This window comes from Leucopleurus acutus (assembly GCF_964270905.1).
Source record: "Leucopleurus acutus genome assembly, chromosome: 1".
Taxonomy (NCBI): Eukaryota; Metazoa; Chordata; class Mammalia; order Artiodactyla; family Delphinidae; genus Leucopleurus; species Leucopleurus acutus.
The window spans coordinates 193,274,764-193,292,053 of record NC_139142.1 but is presented as its reverse complement, the minus strand read 5'-3'; the positions used below and the strand labels follow the sequence as shown (position 1 = coordinate 193,292,053).

The window sequence follows — 17,290 nt, the reverse complement described above, 5'->3', positions numbered from 1 at the left end:
AAAATTGCAAAAGACCCAACGTATACTGGGCTATAAAATACAATCATGAGTACAGGACATACCACAGAGAAGCCCATTATCTTCCTCAGGTAGGACTGAAATAATAGCTAATGGGTATTATGTCTACTGAAATAGTAATAGCTAGATTCAGGGTTGTAAACTGACATAATTCCAAACAATTCTGTATTTCCTGATACAGGTAATACTAAGTTATGTTGGTTAAATGAGTGTTTCAATATTCACGGATAAAAAGCAATTTGTTGGAAGATAAATTATGATAACATCTTATCCTTTGTGCTCAAAATAATCACAAGATCAACTCACAAATGTCAAACAGTGAAGTGCTGCCATGAGAAACTTCCTCTCTAATAATTGCCTTCACTTTATTTGATTATGAAAAATCATGAGATTCTATAAGGGACACAAAGTGTTAAAATGGAGAGAAAGCAAAACTGAAAGTCAGAGATTTGATTTCTAAAGCTCAAAAAAGCTAAAATTAAGGATAGAGCTTTTTACATTTAGCTGTTTCCTGTAGGACGCAAAGCATGATTAAATAATCTTCTGTTTCCAAAAATATTTTATTAATTTAGGCTGAAGTTCTCTACCTAGAACAAGAGAATACATGCAGTTAGTAGAAATCACACTACTACTAGATAATAAAAATGGGCTTTTTGTTAATCTACTGAATGGCACTTTAAGTTTATGATGGTTTAAAATTTTAAGTTCCTAGAGAACAGGACTGTGATTTATATACCTCTTTATATACTCAGCACCAAACACAGTAATTTATACATACTGGATAGTCAGGAAATAATTGATAATGATAAAAGTGATCTCTCAAAAGAATAAATTAATTGACCTGTAATACGAATGTATAGTTGAAAATCACATTCAACTCAAATCTTTCTTTGTGTTCTCAAACCAGTTATGCATAAAAATTATATTTTTCAAGATGCTAGACATAAACTAGAAAGATACATTAAGAATATAAGCTATTACTTAATATTACTGTTTAGAAATCATCTTGGATGATAATTTGATTCTGAGCAACTTGAAACATCCTCCAGGCATCCTCCAGAATCCCAATCTGCTTTGCTAAGGCTTAAAAACAAAGTTGATACTTGGAACTTTCAGATGAAGCAAATACTTCCTGAAGACAAATGGCAAATATGAAGAGCTATTAACTTTGGCAATAGGAGGTTTTCAGTTCATTATATGGGTGATCAAATATGCTGCCTTGAGCAAAACTATAGAGGGCATAGGGAGAAGGTTACAGTAGCTCCACAGGAGCACTGGTGAATCTAAAACATTCACCTGTAAACAGGAGCCCATCAAGATAAATTGTGACAATTCGTAAACAGTATGTTAATCTATTTGCTTACCTTAATTTTTTTACATTGACATCAGAAAAACATATAACCTCTGGACGTTTATACCAAGTTTTAGAAAGATTATATATAGAGAGACTATTGTATAAAAACTATAAACTTAAAGAATTAAATGACCAATAGATTTTCAAATGCCTTTTAAATTCTATTTTTCTATACATTCCAAAGTTTCTTTAATGTGTATATAATTTTTAAAATAAAAACTAAATATTTAAAACCAGGACCCTCTAGATAGCAGTGAGCAACAAAGTAAATTTTGCTCCAAATCCCAAAGGCCTAATTAACCCACCAATGCTACAATTACTGAAAACTTTTAGACCTCTGAAATTGTGAAAATTCTATTTTTGTAGCTTTTAATTTGATATAATTTGAAATGCACAGAATAGCTGCAAGAAATCCGTATAAATGGATTAAAAAGATGTGGCACATATACACGGTGGAATATTATTCAGCCATGAGAAAATAGGATATCCTGCCATTTGTTTCAATATGGATGGACCTTGAGTACATTATGCTGAGGAAGGTAAGTCAGATAGGGAAAGGCAAGTACTATATAATATCACTAATAGAGAATCATACGTGGAATCTAAAAAAGTCGAACCTGTAAAACACAGAGAGTAAAATGGTAGTTACCAGCTATAGGAGGTAACGGGTTAAAATTGATGGTGTTTAAAACTACAAACTTGTAAGGAGTAGTAAATAAGCCATAGAGATATGATGCACAGTACAATGAATACAGACAATAATATTGTACTATAATGATGTAATGTGATAAATATTGCTTCAATGGCAGTCATATTACAATATATAAATGTATCAAAGTAACACACTGTACACCTTAAATTTACAAAATGTAACAAATTTATCAAATATAAAAAAGAAATCCTATATATTTCTTACCCTGATTCACTAATTATTTATATTCTATAGCATTTACTTTATCATTCATATGTTCTCAATATAAAACTGATGTTTAAAAATGTATATGTATACTATTTTTTTCTGAACCATTTGAGATATTGTATCTCTCTACCTATAAACACTTCAGCTTGTATGTCCTGAGAAAAGAGCATTCTCATACAAATGCACATTACAATGATCGAAGTTGGGAACCTTAATACTGATGAAATTTTTTTTAATGAACAGTCCATATTAAAATTTCATCAATTCTCAGAGTAATGTCCTTTGTAGCTATTATCTATCCAGGATGAAATCCAGGATCAGGCATTACATTTAGGTGCCACATCTCTAGTCTCTGATCTGAAACACGATTAAACAAAAAAGTATTTTTTCTAGTCTCCCAAAACACTTTTCTGATCAGTTTGCAAATTTTGCTGAGTTTTATAAGGTTTTTGTTTTACAAACTATGATCAGCATATTTTTAAGAATGTACCATACAGCAAATATACAGCTGTTGAAAAATAATGTATATTAGGGCTTCCCTGGTGGCGCAGTGGTTGAGAGTCCGCCTGCCGATGCAGGGGACACGGGTTTGTGCCCCGGTCCGGGAAGATCCCACATGCCGCGGAGCGGCTGGGCGCATGAGCCATGGCCGCTGAGCCTGTGCGTCCGGAGCCTGTGCTCCGCAGCAGGAGAGGCCACAACAGTGAGAGGCCCATGTACCACACACACAAAAAAAAGTTTATTAAATGAATAAAATAAATACTAAATTATATATCTGTATGTTACTGTTGGCTACATTTTTTACATGAAATAATAAAGTGCAATACTTTACATCATTAAATCAGGAAATAAAGATTATTTCTTAGTGAGTCCTTCATTTTTATGCTGTTCTTTTAAATTGTGTACTGCTTATGATATTCTAATAAGATTAGGATAGTCAACACTGTTAACAATGCCTTTCTAAATATTTCACCCCATTTGGGGATTTTTTAAAAACTTCTATTGAAATAAATTAGACAATTCAAAATAACCCAAAAAAATGAGGAGATACAGTTTTAAATAATGTGCTTAGACATACTGTCTTATGAAATCTGAATTTCAGTTAACAGTGCTATCATTCCCATAGACAATGGACTTGAGGACATGGGGAGGGGGAACGGTAAGCTGGGACAAAGTGAGGGAGTAGCATTGACATATATACACTACCAAATATAAAACAGATAGCTAGTTGGAAACAGCTGCATGGCAAGGGGAGATCAGCTCGGTGGTTTGTGACCACTTAGAGGGGTGGGATAGGGAGGATGGGAGGGAGGTGCAAGAGGGAGGGGATATGGGGATATATGTATACATATAGCTGATTCTCTTTTTTATACAGCAGAAAGTAACACTGTAAAGCAATTATACTCCAATAAACATGTTAAAAAAAAAAATAGTGCTGTCATTCCTACCTAGCCATACCTGTTTCCACAAAAAAGTTCAGTAAAGAATAAACTGCATTACTCATTAATTAAAAGTTGTCCTTATACATAATATTAAGTAGAAATATCTTAAACTTTTTCCTTTAACAAGGTAATACCATCCTTTTCCTTTGAAGGGAATTGCAAATGGAATTAGAAGGTAACATTAGAAAACTTATGTGGCAAAATTCTATTTGAATGCCGGCTGCCGGAAAAAAAAAAAAATTACATTGTGTATACATTGAGAAATTTCATTTGTCATAAAAATCCAAGTGGTAATTTCAGTCACTGCTGATGAAACACTAAAACTTTTCAGAAGTTTTCTTAAAATACTAGTTTTTAAAATATTTTCTGAAGATTTAACAAATGAACAAACTAAAGGGGAACTTCTCTCCTGCTGCTCCTCCTCTATTTTTTTAATAGAAAAAAAATACATCTTTCTTAATCTCTTAGATTGGTACCCCCTGGGAATAAATTATAGAAGTGTCAAACTGGTACATCAAAATGTATTTACCTTTTTTACAACTTGTGCACATATTTCAAAATGTACCCCAGAAAGTTTTCTTCCTATATTTTATGGAAGAAAAACACTGAGTTTCTGATTTAGAAAAAAATGAGGAATGAGTTTGAGGGGGGAGGGTGGATTGAAGCAGAAGTTATATATTTCAGGTCTTCATAGTATAAATATTATGTAGAAATATCACTATTGTATTAAGGGTTTTGCTGATTAAGACACTTAAGTGTCAGAAGTATAAACTTGTGTTTTCACAATAGTAAAAACACAACATTTGGACATTTGAGTATCTGGATAGAAACCATACCTACCCTTGAAAGCCTGTTAAACCTTAAAGCTCTTACATATGACCTAATTTAGTAATATTGGACAGTGAGTTATATTTTACTCAAGATTGCCCTCATTTGTTGTTTGCAGGTATTGCAGTATGTTCTGGGAAGATGATGGGTCTGTCCTAGAAGCTTAGAAACCTCGCTTTTTTACTCCTTTTTCTCCAGTTCTAAACAATGTCTGGCACAGAGGCAGTGCCCAGTAGTATTTTTGACAGATGGATTTTCAGACACATAAACCAATCAACAAACCAGCTGATCAGAGGTCCCTTCTTAGAGCTGTTGTGGCCCTCAGTGCTAGGAACTGGTTCAGGCAGAAGAAGCTTAGAGCTTGGACCTTTGCAAGACCAGCCCCATGTGTTTATATGTCACAGACCCCTCTTCTTTCCATTCAACAGGCATGAGAGAAAAAGATGAATCACAGACAATGAACATAACTCAGCTGGAAGTAACAAAGAATCAAGTCAGACAATGAGGGTTCAGCATCAGCTCTCCATACAAATAATGCTCATCTGACATCATTATTAGGGTAAACATCTTCTTTTCCATACACATATCTGATTTTTCATTAGAACTGGAGGGAACGTATTCATCAATCAATGTTTAGAGTTAAAATGCTGCAATGAGCTAACCATGGGAAGATATATTTGTTCATTATTTCATCTGTTTAAGATGATGAAGTAATCTGCCTCCAGTCTCCAGCTTGATAAAATCACATCCAAAAATTAAGTGGAAATAGGTACATGCACATGAGTAGCTCCAAAACACTCAGGAGATTTCTGTGCATATTTGGTTCAATATGTATAATATTCATGAGGAGAGAACAGTTAGCAAACTGTGGTTATGCTCACACTGTTGTCCAAAAAGATTGCTACTGTTAGGACATGAATACATATTTGCATATCCTAAAATCAGAAGTAGCTAATATATTTTCATGCACTTATATCATGAATGGCTAGCTGTAACAATAAGCTCAAAATGAAGCCCAGAGCAAAAATTTTTTAATTTATATTTCCTCACTATGAATATAGTCAATCTTTCCCTGAATTTCTATATGCTTACATATACATCTTATATTCACTTTTCTATTGTCTTCTAGCTTTTTATTTCTTATAAGTGACTGTAGTAGTATTTTTCTTTGAACAAAAATACCACCTTAGATAGATCCTGGAATGTTTCTGATCTGAATTATAAAATTATTAAACATGAATGGATTTTTTTTTTTTGGCCTATGGACTATTTATTCAATCTCCACAACACCCAATACATTAAGTACTATAAATAAAAAGACTAAATTCTCCATATTTGCTTTAATATAATAATCACTATAATTTGGGGGATATCATGTTATCTCAATTACTCCTCAGAACTACCAAGGGCATAGATTTCACTCTTCCTGATGTATGAATAAGGGGAGAGTCTCAGAATATATGAGAAACTTCCCAAGTCTCCTGTGAGTAAGTGGAGATAAGACTCAAATCCGTCTGTCTGACTCAAAGGCCATCCTCATACAAAGAGCCTGCTAGATTATTAATTGTCTAAGTCAGCAATCATTTGCAATTATGAACAGTTTCCTCTAGAAAAAACATATGGCCTACTGTGAACACTGGAATGAATGCCAAGTGGGAACCAAACATACTGAGTGTACTGGTTTTCTATTACAAATTACCACAAATCTGGTATCTTAAAACAACACAAATCTATACTGCTTCTTACATGAAATATAATACACAGTTGACCCTTGAACAACACAGGTTTGAACTGTGCAGGTTCACTTACACGTGGATTTTTCTCACTGCATATGTACTACAGTACTACATGATCCATGGTCGGTTGAATCAACGTATGTGGAACCACAGATAAGGAAGGCCGACTATAAAGTTATACACAGATTTTCAACTTCACAGGGGCCAGTGCCCCTAACCCTGTGTGGTTCAAGAGTCAACTACAGTTATGTTCATTCTGATATTTCTAGAGCTCAGAAGTCTGATATGGGTCTCACTGGGCTATCACCAAGGTGTGAGCAGGGCTGCATTTTCTTCTGGAGAGTCCAGGAGAGACGTTATTTCCTCGCCTTTTCCAGCTTCTTGAGGCCACCTCCATTCCTTGGCTTGTGGACCCTTTCCTCCATCTTCAAAGACAGTGATGTAGCATTTCTCAAGCGTCCCTCCTTGTGTCCTTACATCTATCTCTAACTACCACTGGGAATGGTTCTCTGCTTTTCAGGACTCACGTGATTAGGCTGGACCCACCTGGAGAATCCAGGATAATCTCCCCATCTCAATGTTTGTAATTTAATCACATCTGAGAAGTCCCTTCTTGCCATGTGAAGTACCATTTTCACAGGTTGTGAAAATTGGAACATGCACCTCTTTTGGGGTTTAGGGGGCACTGTTCCGCTTACTACAATGAGCTAATGTATGAATAATTGACAGTCCAATTCCCCTGCCAGAGGTTTTTTAATACTTGGGGGAAGCTGATTGTTAACACAAGTGAATCTCTAATTAGCAGTCTAATAATGTAAACAAATAAAAAGAATGAAATACCTAAGGGAAAATCTAACAAAGTAAAATTTCAGCTGGTAGGGGAGAAGGAAGCCTTTGAGTGGACTATTACATCTCATAGCGAGGCCCATTTTAAGGATAAAGCTGAAAAACTCTGGGACTTGAAAATGTGTTCCTCAGCTGGGAAGTGGAGCAAATACTAGACGGAAGGGATGAAAATGGGCAGAATATCTGAGGAAAGGGGTAAGCAGAATAAATACAAGGTTTCCAATAGTTATCATAAAAGTAACAATATTTTTGAGCATTTAATACGTGCCAATTACTATGATTAGAACTTTATATTCATTACATCATTGAATCCTTATTTATTCTATAAAGCAGATGGTGTTATCCCAATTTTATGTATGGCATAAATGAAGTTTAGGTTAGTTAAATAATTTAGCACAGTGCAACTAAGTAATGGAGCCAGGATTCAAACCTAAATTAGACTTATTCCAAAGACTATGCTCTTAATTATTATATTAACCTATGGTAGAAATACAGCTCTGAGATCGGCAACCAGGGAAATCCAACATGGTATGGAGTGTTCCAATAACTGAAAAGAACTAGTTAAAGACAAACGAGGTAAATGAGATAGTCAATAGTCCAAGAAGATTGGCGGCACTGGAAACTCTTCCACTGGCAAATAACCCTATCTGCCAGACATTTAGTGCCTGGACTCCAATCCCTATAAACAGGACTAATGAAAGAAGATGTAAAAACTGAAAATTAGGCAAATGACAGACAAAAGTATAGGCCCAGGCAGTTAGATGGAGAATTTTGCTACTACAACTGAAGTGATTAGAACCAGGTCACAAGGCTTAAGTAAGACCAAGAGCAAAAGTAATGATGTTGATTATGAGAATATGATATTGAAGCTCTTTTAATCCATTCCAAGTTGGGGATTAGACTAGAGACTGGACTTAGTCTGCAAAAAGCCAAATATCTCCAGCTCTCCGGTCATGAAACAGAAGATGAATGGGGAGTGTGAGACCCAAGTGCAACACAAAGATGTGCATCCCAGAGACAGGTTAGCCTTGCTGAGCAGTTTGCTTGGAGCTCAGCATCCCTATACTGTACCTGCTTTCAAAGAGTTTTCCATTTCTTTCTTCTGAGACTACACATTTTTTAAATCTCTGCTTTTGGGGGGCCTTTTTTTTTTAATTTTTTTTTTTAATATATATTTTTTGCGGTACGCGGGCCTCTCACTGCTGTGGCCTCTCGTGCCGTGGAGCACAGGCTCCGGACGCGCAGGCCCAGCGGCCACGGCCCACGGGCCCAGCTGCTCCGCGGCACGCGGGATCCTCCCAGACTGGGGCATGAACCCGCGCCCCCTGCATCGGCAGGCGGACCCTCAACCACTGCGCCACCAGGGAAGCCCGGGGGGGGGGGGCATTTTTTCCCCACCATCAACAGAGTTGGCAAAGCAGGGATTGTCATTTTTAGATGTGGGTCATTTGTTAGATGAGTTTATCTGGAAATGCATGTGAGCTGAAGTCGATCCAAAAGGCAAGAGAGGTAAGACTGAGAGGCTGGTAATGTGTCCCATGAAAGAGAAAGGAGATTGTACTGAAGACAGAGTTCAAACTGTGACAGATGGATTTGAGGAAGATGAGCTTGTCATAAGCTTGTATTTCAACAACCTGGAAGTGAACAACCTGGATTTAAAGAGACAGTTACACATCAGTACTTGGCGATTCTGAAATCCTGCTGCTATCCAGATGTCAGATCCTATTAGCTCTCCTATGACCACCAATCTAAAGAGATGCCAGGAACACAGTCTCTGGGCTGTCAGCACAGTTTTAAATCAAGTCATCTGAACGTACCTTTGTTGTTCTTTACAAGCTCTTTGTTTACTGTGGGCCTAGGTCTAAATAAAGATTTTTAAATCACTTCATATTTTAACAGGATTTTTAACAGTCACACTGACATTTTCTATAAGAGATCAACACCACATCTTAGCTCCTCTCTCCAAATGGGATACAAGACTATATGTGGGGCAAATCAAAACTACAATGAGATATCATCTCACACCAGTCAGAATGGCCATCATCAAAAAATCTAGAAACAATAAATGCTGGAGAGGGTGTGGAGAAAAGGGAACCCTCTTACACTGTTGGTGGGAATGTAAATTGATACAGCCACTGTGGAGAACAGTATGGAGGTTCCTTAAAAAGCTACAAATAGAACTACCATATGACCCAGCAATCCCACTACTGGGCATATACCCTGAGAAAACCATAATTCAAAAAGAGTCATGTACCAAAATGTTCATTGCAGCTCTATTTACAATAGCCCAGAGATGGAAACAACCTAAGTGTCCATCATCGGATGAATGGATAAAGAAGATGTGGCACATATATACAATGGAATATTACTCAGCCATAAAAAGAGACGAAATTGAGCTATTTGTAATGAGGTGGATAGACCTAGAGTCTGTCATACAGAGTGAAGTAAGTCAGAAAGAGAGAGACAAATACCGTATGCTAACACATATATATGGAATTTAAAAAAAAAAATGTCATGAAAAACCTAGGGGTGAAACAGGAATAAAGACACAGACTTACTAGAGAATGGACTTGAGGCTATGGGGAGGGGGAAGGGTAAACGGTGACAAAGCGATAAAGAGGCATGGACATATATACACTACCAAACGTAAGGTAGATAGCTAGTGGGAAGCAGCCGCATAGCACAGGGAGATCAGCTCGGTGCTTTGTGACCGCCTGGAGGGGTGGGATGGGGAGGGTGGGAGGGAGGGAGACGCAGGCGGGGGGAGATATGGGAATATATGTATATATATGACTGATTCATTTTGTTGTGAAGCTGAAACTAACATACCATTGTAAAGCAATTATACTCCAATAAAAAGGTTAAAAAAAAAAAAGACTATATGTGGGAATTTCAGGTCTTTTTCTAGATTCACAGCTATAAATAAGTAAATTTTACCTTTGAGAAGCATCCCTTTCTGTTTTCTATATCCCCCTTTCCCTATCAAGCAACTGATTTCCTCCTGTTGCCTTTAACTCCCAAGTCTTCTTTGTATTGTCCTTCTCAATGCAGCACTGGTTGTTACAGACTTTTGCTGTCCCATCTTCCTTCTGATCTATGTAGAATTCATTCTCTAAGAATTCTAGTTTAAAAAATTGGTTATCCTAATATAATAAAATATGTGAGACAAAGTGCTAAATACCAATGGTACTTAAGGAGTCTCTCTGTACATGTATCACTGATGTGTGTTTATATATGTGTTTGCTTATTCACTTATTTAACTATATCTATGAACACTTATTATGTGCCATGTACTATGCTAGCTGTTTTGCATACATTACCTCATTTATTGGGTCTTCGATGCTTTCTTTACCTTTGGCCCAAGGGATACATGTAGTCATTCCTTACTTCACAGAAACCACCTCAAGAATATATGAAAACGACTACCCATATGAATTGCCTGGCTACTATGATTAAAAACTTAACACATTAAAACAGAGGTATGTAGTATAATTCTAATAGTAAACCAAAATTTTTTTTAAATGTTTGGCTAGCCCTTGGTAGAATACCCTACTGAGCTGTAACTCCTTGTCCTTAGGACAAGGAATGAATACTGTTAGATTTTCATGCAACCTGACAAGGCCATCAGGAAAGACATTTTTGGTCAAAGAGCACTTTACTGACTTCAAATTATAACATGCAGCTAGCTTTCTCTTCTGTCATTGAGGCAGGCCAGTTCTAGCTAAGTATGTGCTGAGGTCAAAGATGAATCACAGGTATGCCCAAATATAGCTCATCTTTCTGAAAACTGTGGCCTCCTTTTCACAGCTGCTGTGTGTACAACACACGAGTTATTAGCCTTATGCAGAGAAGCGGCCCCTTCTTAGAGAGAGTAGGTCCAGTGAAAAGCACTGGCTTTTAAAATAAGGAGGAAAGTAGGAGTATGCAAATTAAATAAAGATAAGTTGTTAAAGGTTAACTAGTTTCTCCTGGTGGTGTTATAAGCAAATGGCATAGTCATTCTCTAGTTCTACAATATTTAAATGTTTTATTTCAGTCACATAGTGGGAGCTGAGAACAAATGTGGGTAAACCAGATACAAAATACCTTCACAGAACATAAGCTAAAACCTATTCCCTTAATCCTTCAGTGTTGAATCATATGTTATGTCTGGACCATAAATGTGAAGAATGCCAAAGTAGCTGGGCTATTGCCATGATCTTGTATACACACACACACACACACACACACACACACACACACACACAATCATATCCATGCTGAAAATATGTTACCGTCATTGCTATTGTATTAGTTTTCTATTGCTGTGTAATAACTTATTGGAAACCTAGGGCTGCAAACACCTATCATTGCGTCCCAGTTTCTGTTGATCAGAGGTCTGGCACAGCGAAGCTGGGCTCTCTGCTCAGGGTCTCACTACACTAAAACCAAAGTTTTGGCTAGGCTATATTCTCATCTGGAGCTTCCAAATGTATTCACACTGCTGGAAGAACCTATAGATCTCTGCATTTATACAACTGAGGTTCCTGTTTTCTTGCTGGCTGCCTTAGCTCTTAGGGGCCACCCTCAGGCCCTAGCCACATGGCCCTCTCACAACAAGCTAATTTATTTCTTCAAAGCTGGCACTAGAATCTCTCTCCAGTTTGCTACTATGGGAAGGAGTCATTTAATGCAATATAATCACTTGAGCAACTATACCATCACCTTTGCTACATAACATAGCCTAGCAAGGGAGTGAGTACCTCGTTGTATTCACAGATGCCACCCACACTTAAGGGGAGGAGATCTGTACAGCACATGTGGGAGCAGAGTCTTGGAGGCCATCTTGGAGGCCTACAACAACTATTACTCAGAACAAGGGCTGAACCCTGTGAATTGTATGACTGAGGAGAGAGCAAAATGTTACTCACTTCCAGAACCTAGACGTCAAGTGTAAACTGTCTCAAGATGAAGAACAGTGCTTTCCAAGAAAAAAAGAAGAAAAAAATCCATAAATGTCTACCAAGTTTCCCAGAGGAAGACACTCAGGTCTAAATTTCACTGTATACTTTGAACTACGCCCAGTAGAGATGCAAATTCCTATACAGACCGATAATAAGGCTGACAAAGATTTATGGGTGACTACCTAAATGATACCTGTACCTCAGTTTTGGCAACCCCAAACCCTGTACCTCCTTTCTCCACTACATTCCTTCTTGTTATACCCAATAGCTGGCTACAAGCCAACGTGGCAACACTGCATTCTCTAGAGGCAGAGTAAAAAAAAATCAATATTCAAATAGTAACTTTGACATTTTCTGGAGTAAGATTAAAACAACCAGGTGAGCAGTTTTGATTCTGCAATACCTGCATACCTCAGAGATATTGTGGGTTTGGTTTCAGACCACTGCAATAAAGTGAAATCGCAATAAAGCAAGTCACATGAATTTTTTTGGTTTCCCACTGCATGTAAAAGTCGTGCTTACAGCATTCTGCAGTCTATTAAGTGTACAATATCACTATGTCTAAAAAACCAATATACAGACCTTAATTTAAAAATGCTTTATTCAGAAAAAAGTGCTAATCATCATCTGACAATACAGGGTTGCCACAAACCTTCAATTTGTAAAAAAGCACAATATCTTTGATGCGTAACGAAGCAAAGCAAGATAAAATGAGGTATGCCTGTATATCTCCTGTATAATCACCTCCCCTTGAATGATGGTGGACCTGTAAGTATGATGAGATAGGCTTTCCTTTGATTAAGTGACATTACATGGCAAAGTGATGGGATAGTCATTCCCATGACTGATATAATGATTATATTATATAAGACTCCATCTGAACAGACCGGGGAGATTTTCTTGGTGGCCTTGAAAAGTAAGGGTCACATGAGTAGGCCTTGAGGAGACTTCTAGGAGCTGAGAGTAAGCCCAGGTTGGCGGCTAGCAATAAAATGGGGACCTCACACATACAGTTGAAAGGAACCTAATTCTGTCAATGACCTGAATGAACTTGAAAGAAGTCCCTGAGCCTCAGATCAGATCACATCGCAGACGACCCCTTGACTTTGGCTCCGTGAGACCCTGTGCAGAGGAACCAGCTAACCCCTGACTGAAAAGCTAATCAGTTGAAACTGTGTGATAATATGATTGTGTTGCCTTAAGGTGTTAACTCTGTGGCACTTCCTCATGCAGCATAGAGACCTAACATACAAACAAATTGAAACATAAATAAAATAAGCAAACTAGCAAAATTAGCTTTAGGAATTTTCTGCAGCAACACCTCTCAATAACTGAATCCCAACTGGTCTCACTGAGTAGCTACAGTATTTCCAGGCATTTAAAATGTATTGAAAACAAAAATATACCTAAAAAACCCCCACATTTTTTGGTGGTACTCCAGAGGATTGGAGATGACAAACTAAAGCAAAAACTCCTTAAGTGATGAAAGAATGCCAAACCAGTGGGGATTTAATCATCTAACTCCAACAAGGTTAAAAGAAAATCTAAATAATTAATTATGATAGATATTATGTGTATTCACATATATGCACAGAAGCAAAGGGCACTTACTCTGAAAGCTGTTCACTGAGAAGACTCGAGGATGATAGAATCCTGCTTTGCAAATGCACTGATAGGCTCCAAGCACGAATCCTAGGCCCTTAATCGGCATACACTATGAGAAAGAAAAGACAGCAGTACCGTTGATCATAGTTTACTTCACAGTATAAAGACTCACAGATATCCATCATTGCAAATGGTAACAGAGATACCACATTTTCCAGAAATAAAATATCTCATTTTTGAACTTTATTTTAGGTTTGTTTGCCAACAGACATTTTTTTAAAGTAGTTTTCTTTCTAAATATATGCCATTACAGCTGCAGTTGCCATACATCTTTAACTCATTCAGTTGCCTTAGGAAGTAATTATAGACAGTTTTTTTTAATGCCTCACATATCATCTTATTGCCTTAAGAGATATTTCTTAAGCCTATGAGAATATTTTTAAAAGTGATTCCATACGAAATATTTCTACCAAAGCAAAGGTAGGTAGGTAGATGGACAGACAGATACATAGAATTTAAGATGTGGAAATTGCCTTTAAGAATTAAATATTCATCAAATTTCATCTTTGGATTAAAAAATACAAATTGATGGAATAACAAAACAAGTAAACTTTAAAGTGTAATTCAGAAGAGGATAAAAAGATAAATTAATGATCTGAAGTGCTCTTTACCTAAAATCTGTTTCATAGATAAATATTCTACATGTACATAAACATGAAGAAAAGTAATGTTTGGCTTTCCAAATATATCACACCAATAGACATGATGGACATCCCAAAAGCTTAATATTGGTATCTTTCAAGAATATCACTGAACCCCAGCAAAATTCAGTTTAACATACTTCATTTCTTTTTTTTTTTTAACATCTTTATTGGAGTATAATTGCTTTACAATGGTGTGTTAGTTTCTGCTTTATAACAAAGTGAATCAGCTATACATATACAAATATCCCCATATCTCCTCCCCCTTGCATCTCCCTCCCACTCTCCCTATCCCACCACTCTAGGTGGTCACAAAGCACCGAGCTGACCTCCCCATGCTATGCGGCTGCTTCCCACTAGCTATCTATTTTACATGTGGTGGTATTTATAAGTCCATGCCACTCTCTCACTTCGTTCCAGCTTACCCTTCCCCCTCCCCGTGTCCTCAAGTCCATTCTCTACGCCTGCGTGTTTATTCCTGTCCTACTCCTAGGTTCTTCGGAACCTTTTTTTTTTTTAGATTCCATATATATATGTTAGCATACGGTATTTGCTTTTCTCTTTCTGACCTACTTCACTCTGTATAACAGACTCGAGGTCCATCCACCTCACTACAAATAACTCAATTTCGTTTCTTTTTATGGCTGAGTAATATTCCATTGTATACATGTGCAACATCTTCTTTATCTACTCATCTGTCGATGGACACTTAGGTTGTTTCCATGTCCTGGCTATTGTAAATACTACTGCGATGAACACATGACTCTTTTTGAATTATGGTTTTCTCAATTGACTCAAGTGCTGGGTCATATTGTAGTAATATTTTCAGTTTTTTAGGGAACCTCCATACTGTTCTCCATAGTGGCTGTATCAACTTACATTCTCACCAACAGTGCAGGAGGGTTCCCTTTTCTCCACACCCTCTCCAGCATTTACTGTTTGTAGATTTTTTTATTTTATTTTTTGCGGTACACGGGCCTCTCACTGTTGTGGCCTTTCCCATTGTGGAGAACAAGCTCCGGATGCGCAGGCTCAGCGGCCATGGCTCACGGGCCCAGCCGCTCCGCGGCATGCAGGATCTTCCCGGACCGGGGCACGAACCCATGTCCCCTGCACCGGCAGGCGGACTCTCAACCACTGCGCCACCAGGGAAGCCCTTTATTTATTTATTTATTTTGTGGTACGCGGGCCTCTCACTATTGTGGCCTCTCCCGTTGCGGAGCACAGGCTCCGGACGCGCAGGCTCAGCAGCCATGGCTCACGGGCCCAGCCGCTCCGCGGCCTGTGGGATCTTCCCGGACCGGGGCACGAACCCGTGTCCCCTGCACCGGCAGGTGGACTCTCAACCACTGCGCCACGAGGGAAGCCTTGTTTGTAGATTTTTTGATGATGGCCATTCCGACTGGTGTGAGGTGATACCTCACTGTAGTTTTGATTTGCATTTCTCTAATGATTAGTGATGTTGAGCATCCTTTCATGTGTTTATTGGCAATCTGTAGATCTTCTCTGGAGAAATGCCTATTTAGGTCTTCTGCACATTTTTGGATTGGGTTTTTTGTTTTTTTGATATTGAGTTGTATGAGCTGCTTGTAAATCTTGGAGGTTAATCCTTTGTCAGTTGCTTCATTTGCAAATATTTTCTCCCATTCTGAGGGTTGTCTTTTCGCCTTATTTATGGTTTCCTTTGCTGTACAAAAGCTTTGAAGTTTCATTAGGTCCCATTTGTTTATTTTTGTTTTTATTTCCATCCTCTAGGAGGTGGGTCAAAAAGGATCTTGCTGTGATTTATGTCAGAGTGTTCTGCCTATGTTTTCCTCTAAGAGTTTTAGAGTGTCTGGCCTTACATTTAGGCCTTTAATCCATTTTGAGTTTATTTTTGTGTCTGGTGTTAGGGAGTGTTTGAATTTCATTCATTCTTTTATATGTAGCTGTCCAGTTTTCTCAGCACCACTTATTGAAGAGGCTCTCTTTTCTCCACTGTATATTGTTGCCTCCTTTATCAAAGATACGTGTGTGGGTTTACCTCTGGGCTTTCTATCCTGTTCCATTGGTCTATATTTCTGTTTTTGTGCCAGTACCATACATACTTCATTTCTGCTACATTCAATTACATAAGGATGGAATAACTTCCATTAAAATACAGTTTATCAGTAAAACAGGGTGTTTCAAGAATTTGATCAACACTGAAATTTCTTTTTTGATAGCTCTCTACCAAGATCCCAACACTTTACCTTTTTGCCATTATAACCTATTAGAGGAGCTTAGAATTTAGTGAATCTGAAAGTTACAAATAGTGACCCTCTGACAGAGGCCCTTGAGAGAAAATACTAAATTATCTAAATAATAATTCCAATCTAAGCTTTAATGATTAGTAATAAGATCAAAATTGCATATCATGAAAATTCCAGCAAACAATAAAGTATTTATATGTAAGGTAGCAAGAGCTAATACATGCTCTAAATTCATAGGTTATAGCACAAAAATCTTTGAAAAAGAGCTCTCTAAAAGACCTTGAATATTTTATTTCATTAATACCCTTTTTTTTTTTCACCCAACACACTCATATCCAATTATGTCTTGCAATTGAAAACACAGTTCTTGACCCAGAGCAAAATACAAGGACAGATAAGTACCAGTCAATTCAACTGGGTTGGTAAGTAGTTATGAAAGAAGTATTGTGTGTGTAGAGAATTCCTCCAGGACTTAAATGAAATAACACATCCTACTTATAAAGGTCTAGTGATATAGTGGGTCAGATCCTATTTCTGAATTGTATAAATAAAAAGGCAATTGTAACACTTACTTTGGAGAAGCACTAGTATTATAAGCGATCATATTGTTTGTGGTCAGTCAGAAAACATATGCCTGAATTCTGACTTACTAGTTATGTGAATTTGG

At 37.4% G+C, this 17,290-nt stretch overlaps 1 protein-coding gene across 1 annotated transcript in view; it reads right to left on the bottom strand.

Moving 5' to 3' along the window:
* Positions 1–17,290, bottom strand: part of GPR158 (G protein-coupled receptor 158) — a gene marked incomplete at both ends in the record, with an annotated part of 322,105 nt that overhangs the window by 154,948 nt on the left and 149,867 nt on the right. Inside the window, one exon of the mRNA XM_082833639.1 lies at positions 13,698–13,800. Within this exon, the coding sequence (XP_082689765.1) occupies positions 13,698–13,800 (103 nt within the window). The remainder of the gene's footprint in view (positions 1–13,697; positions 13,801–17,290) is intronic.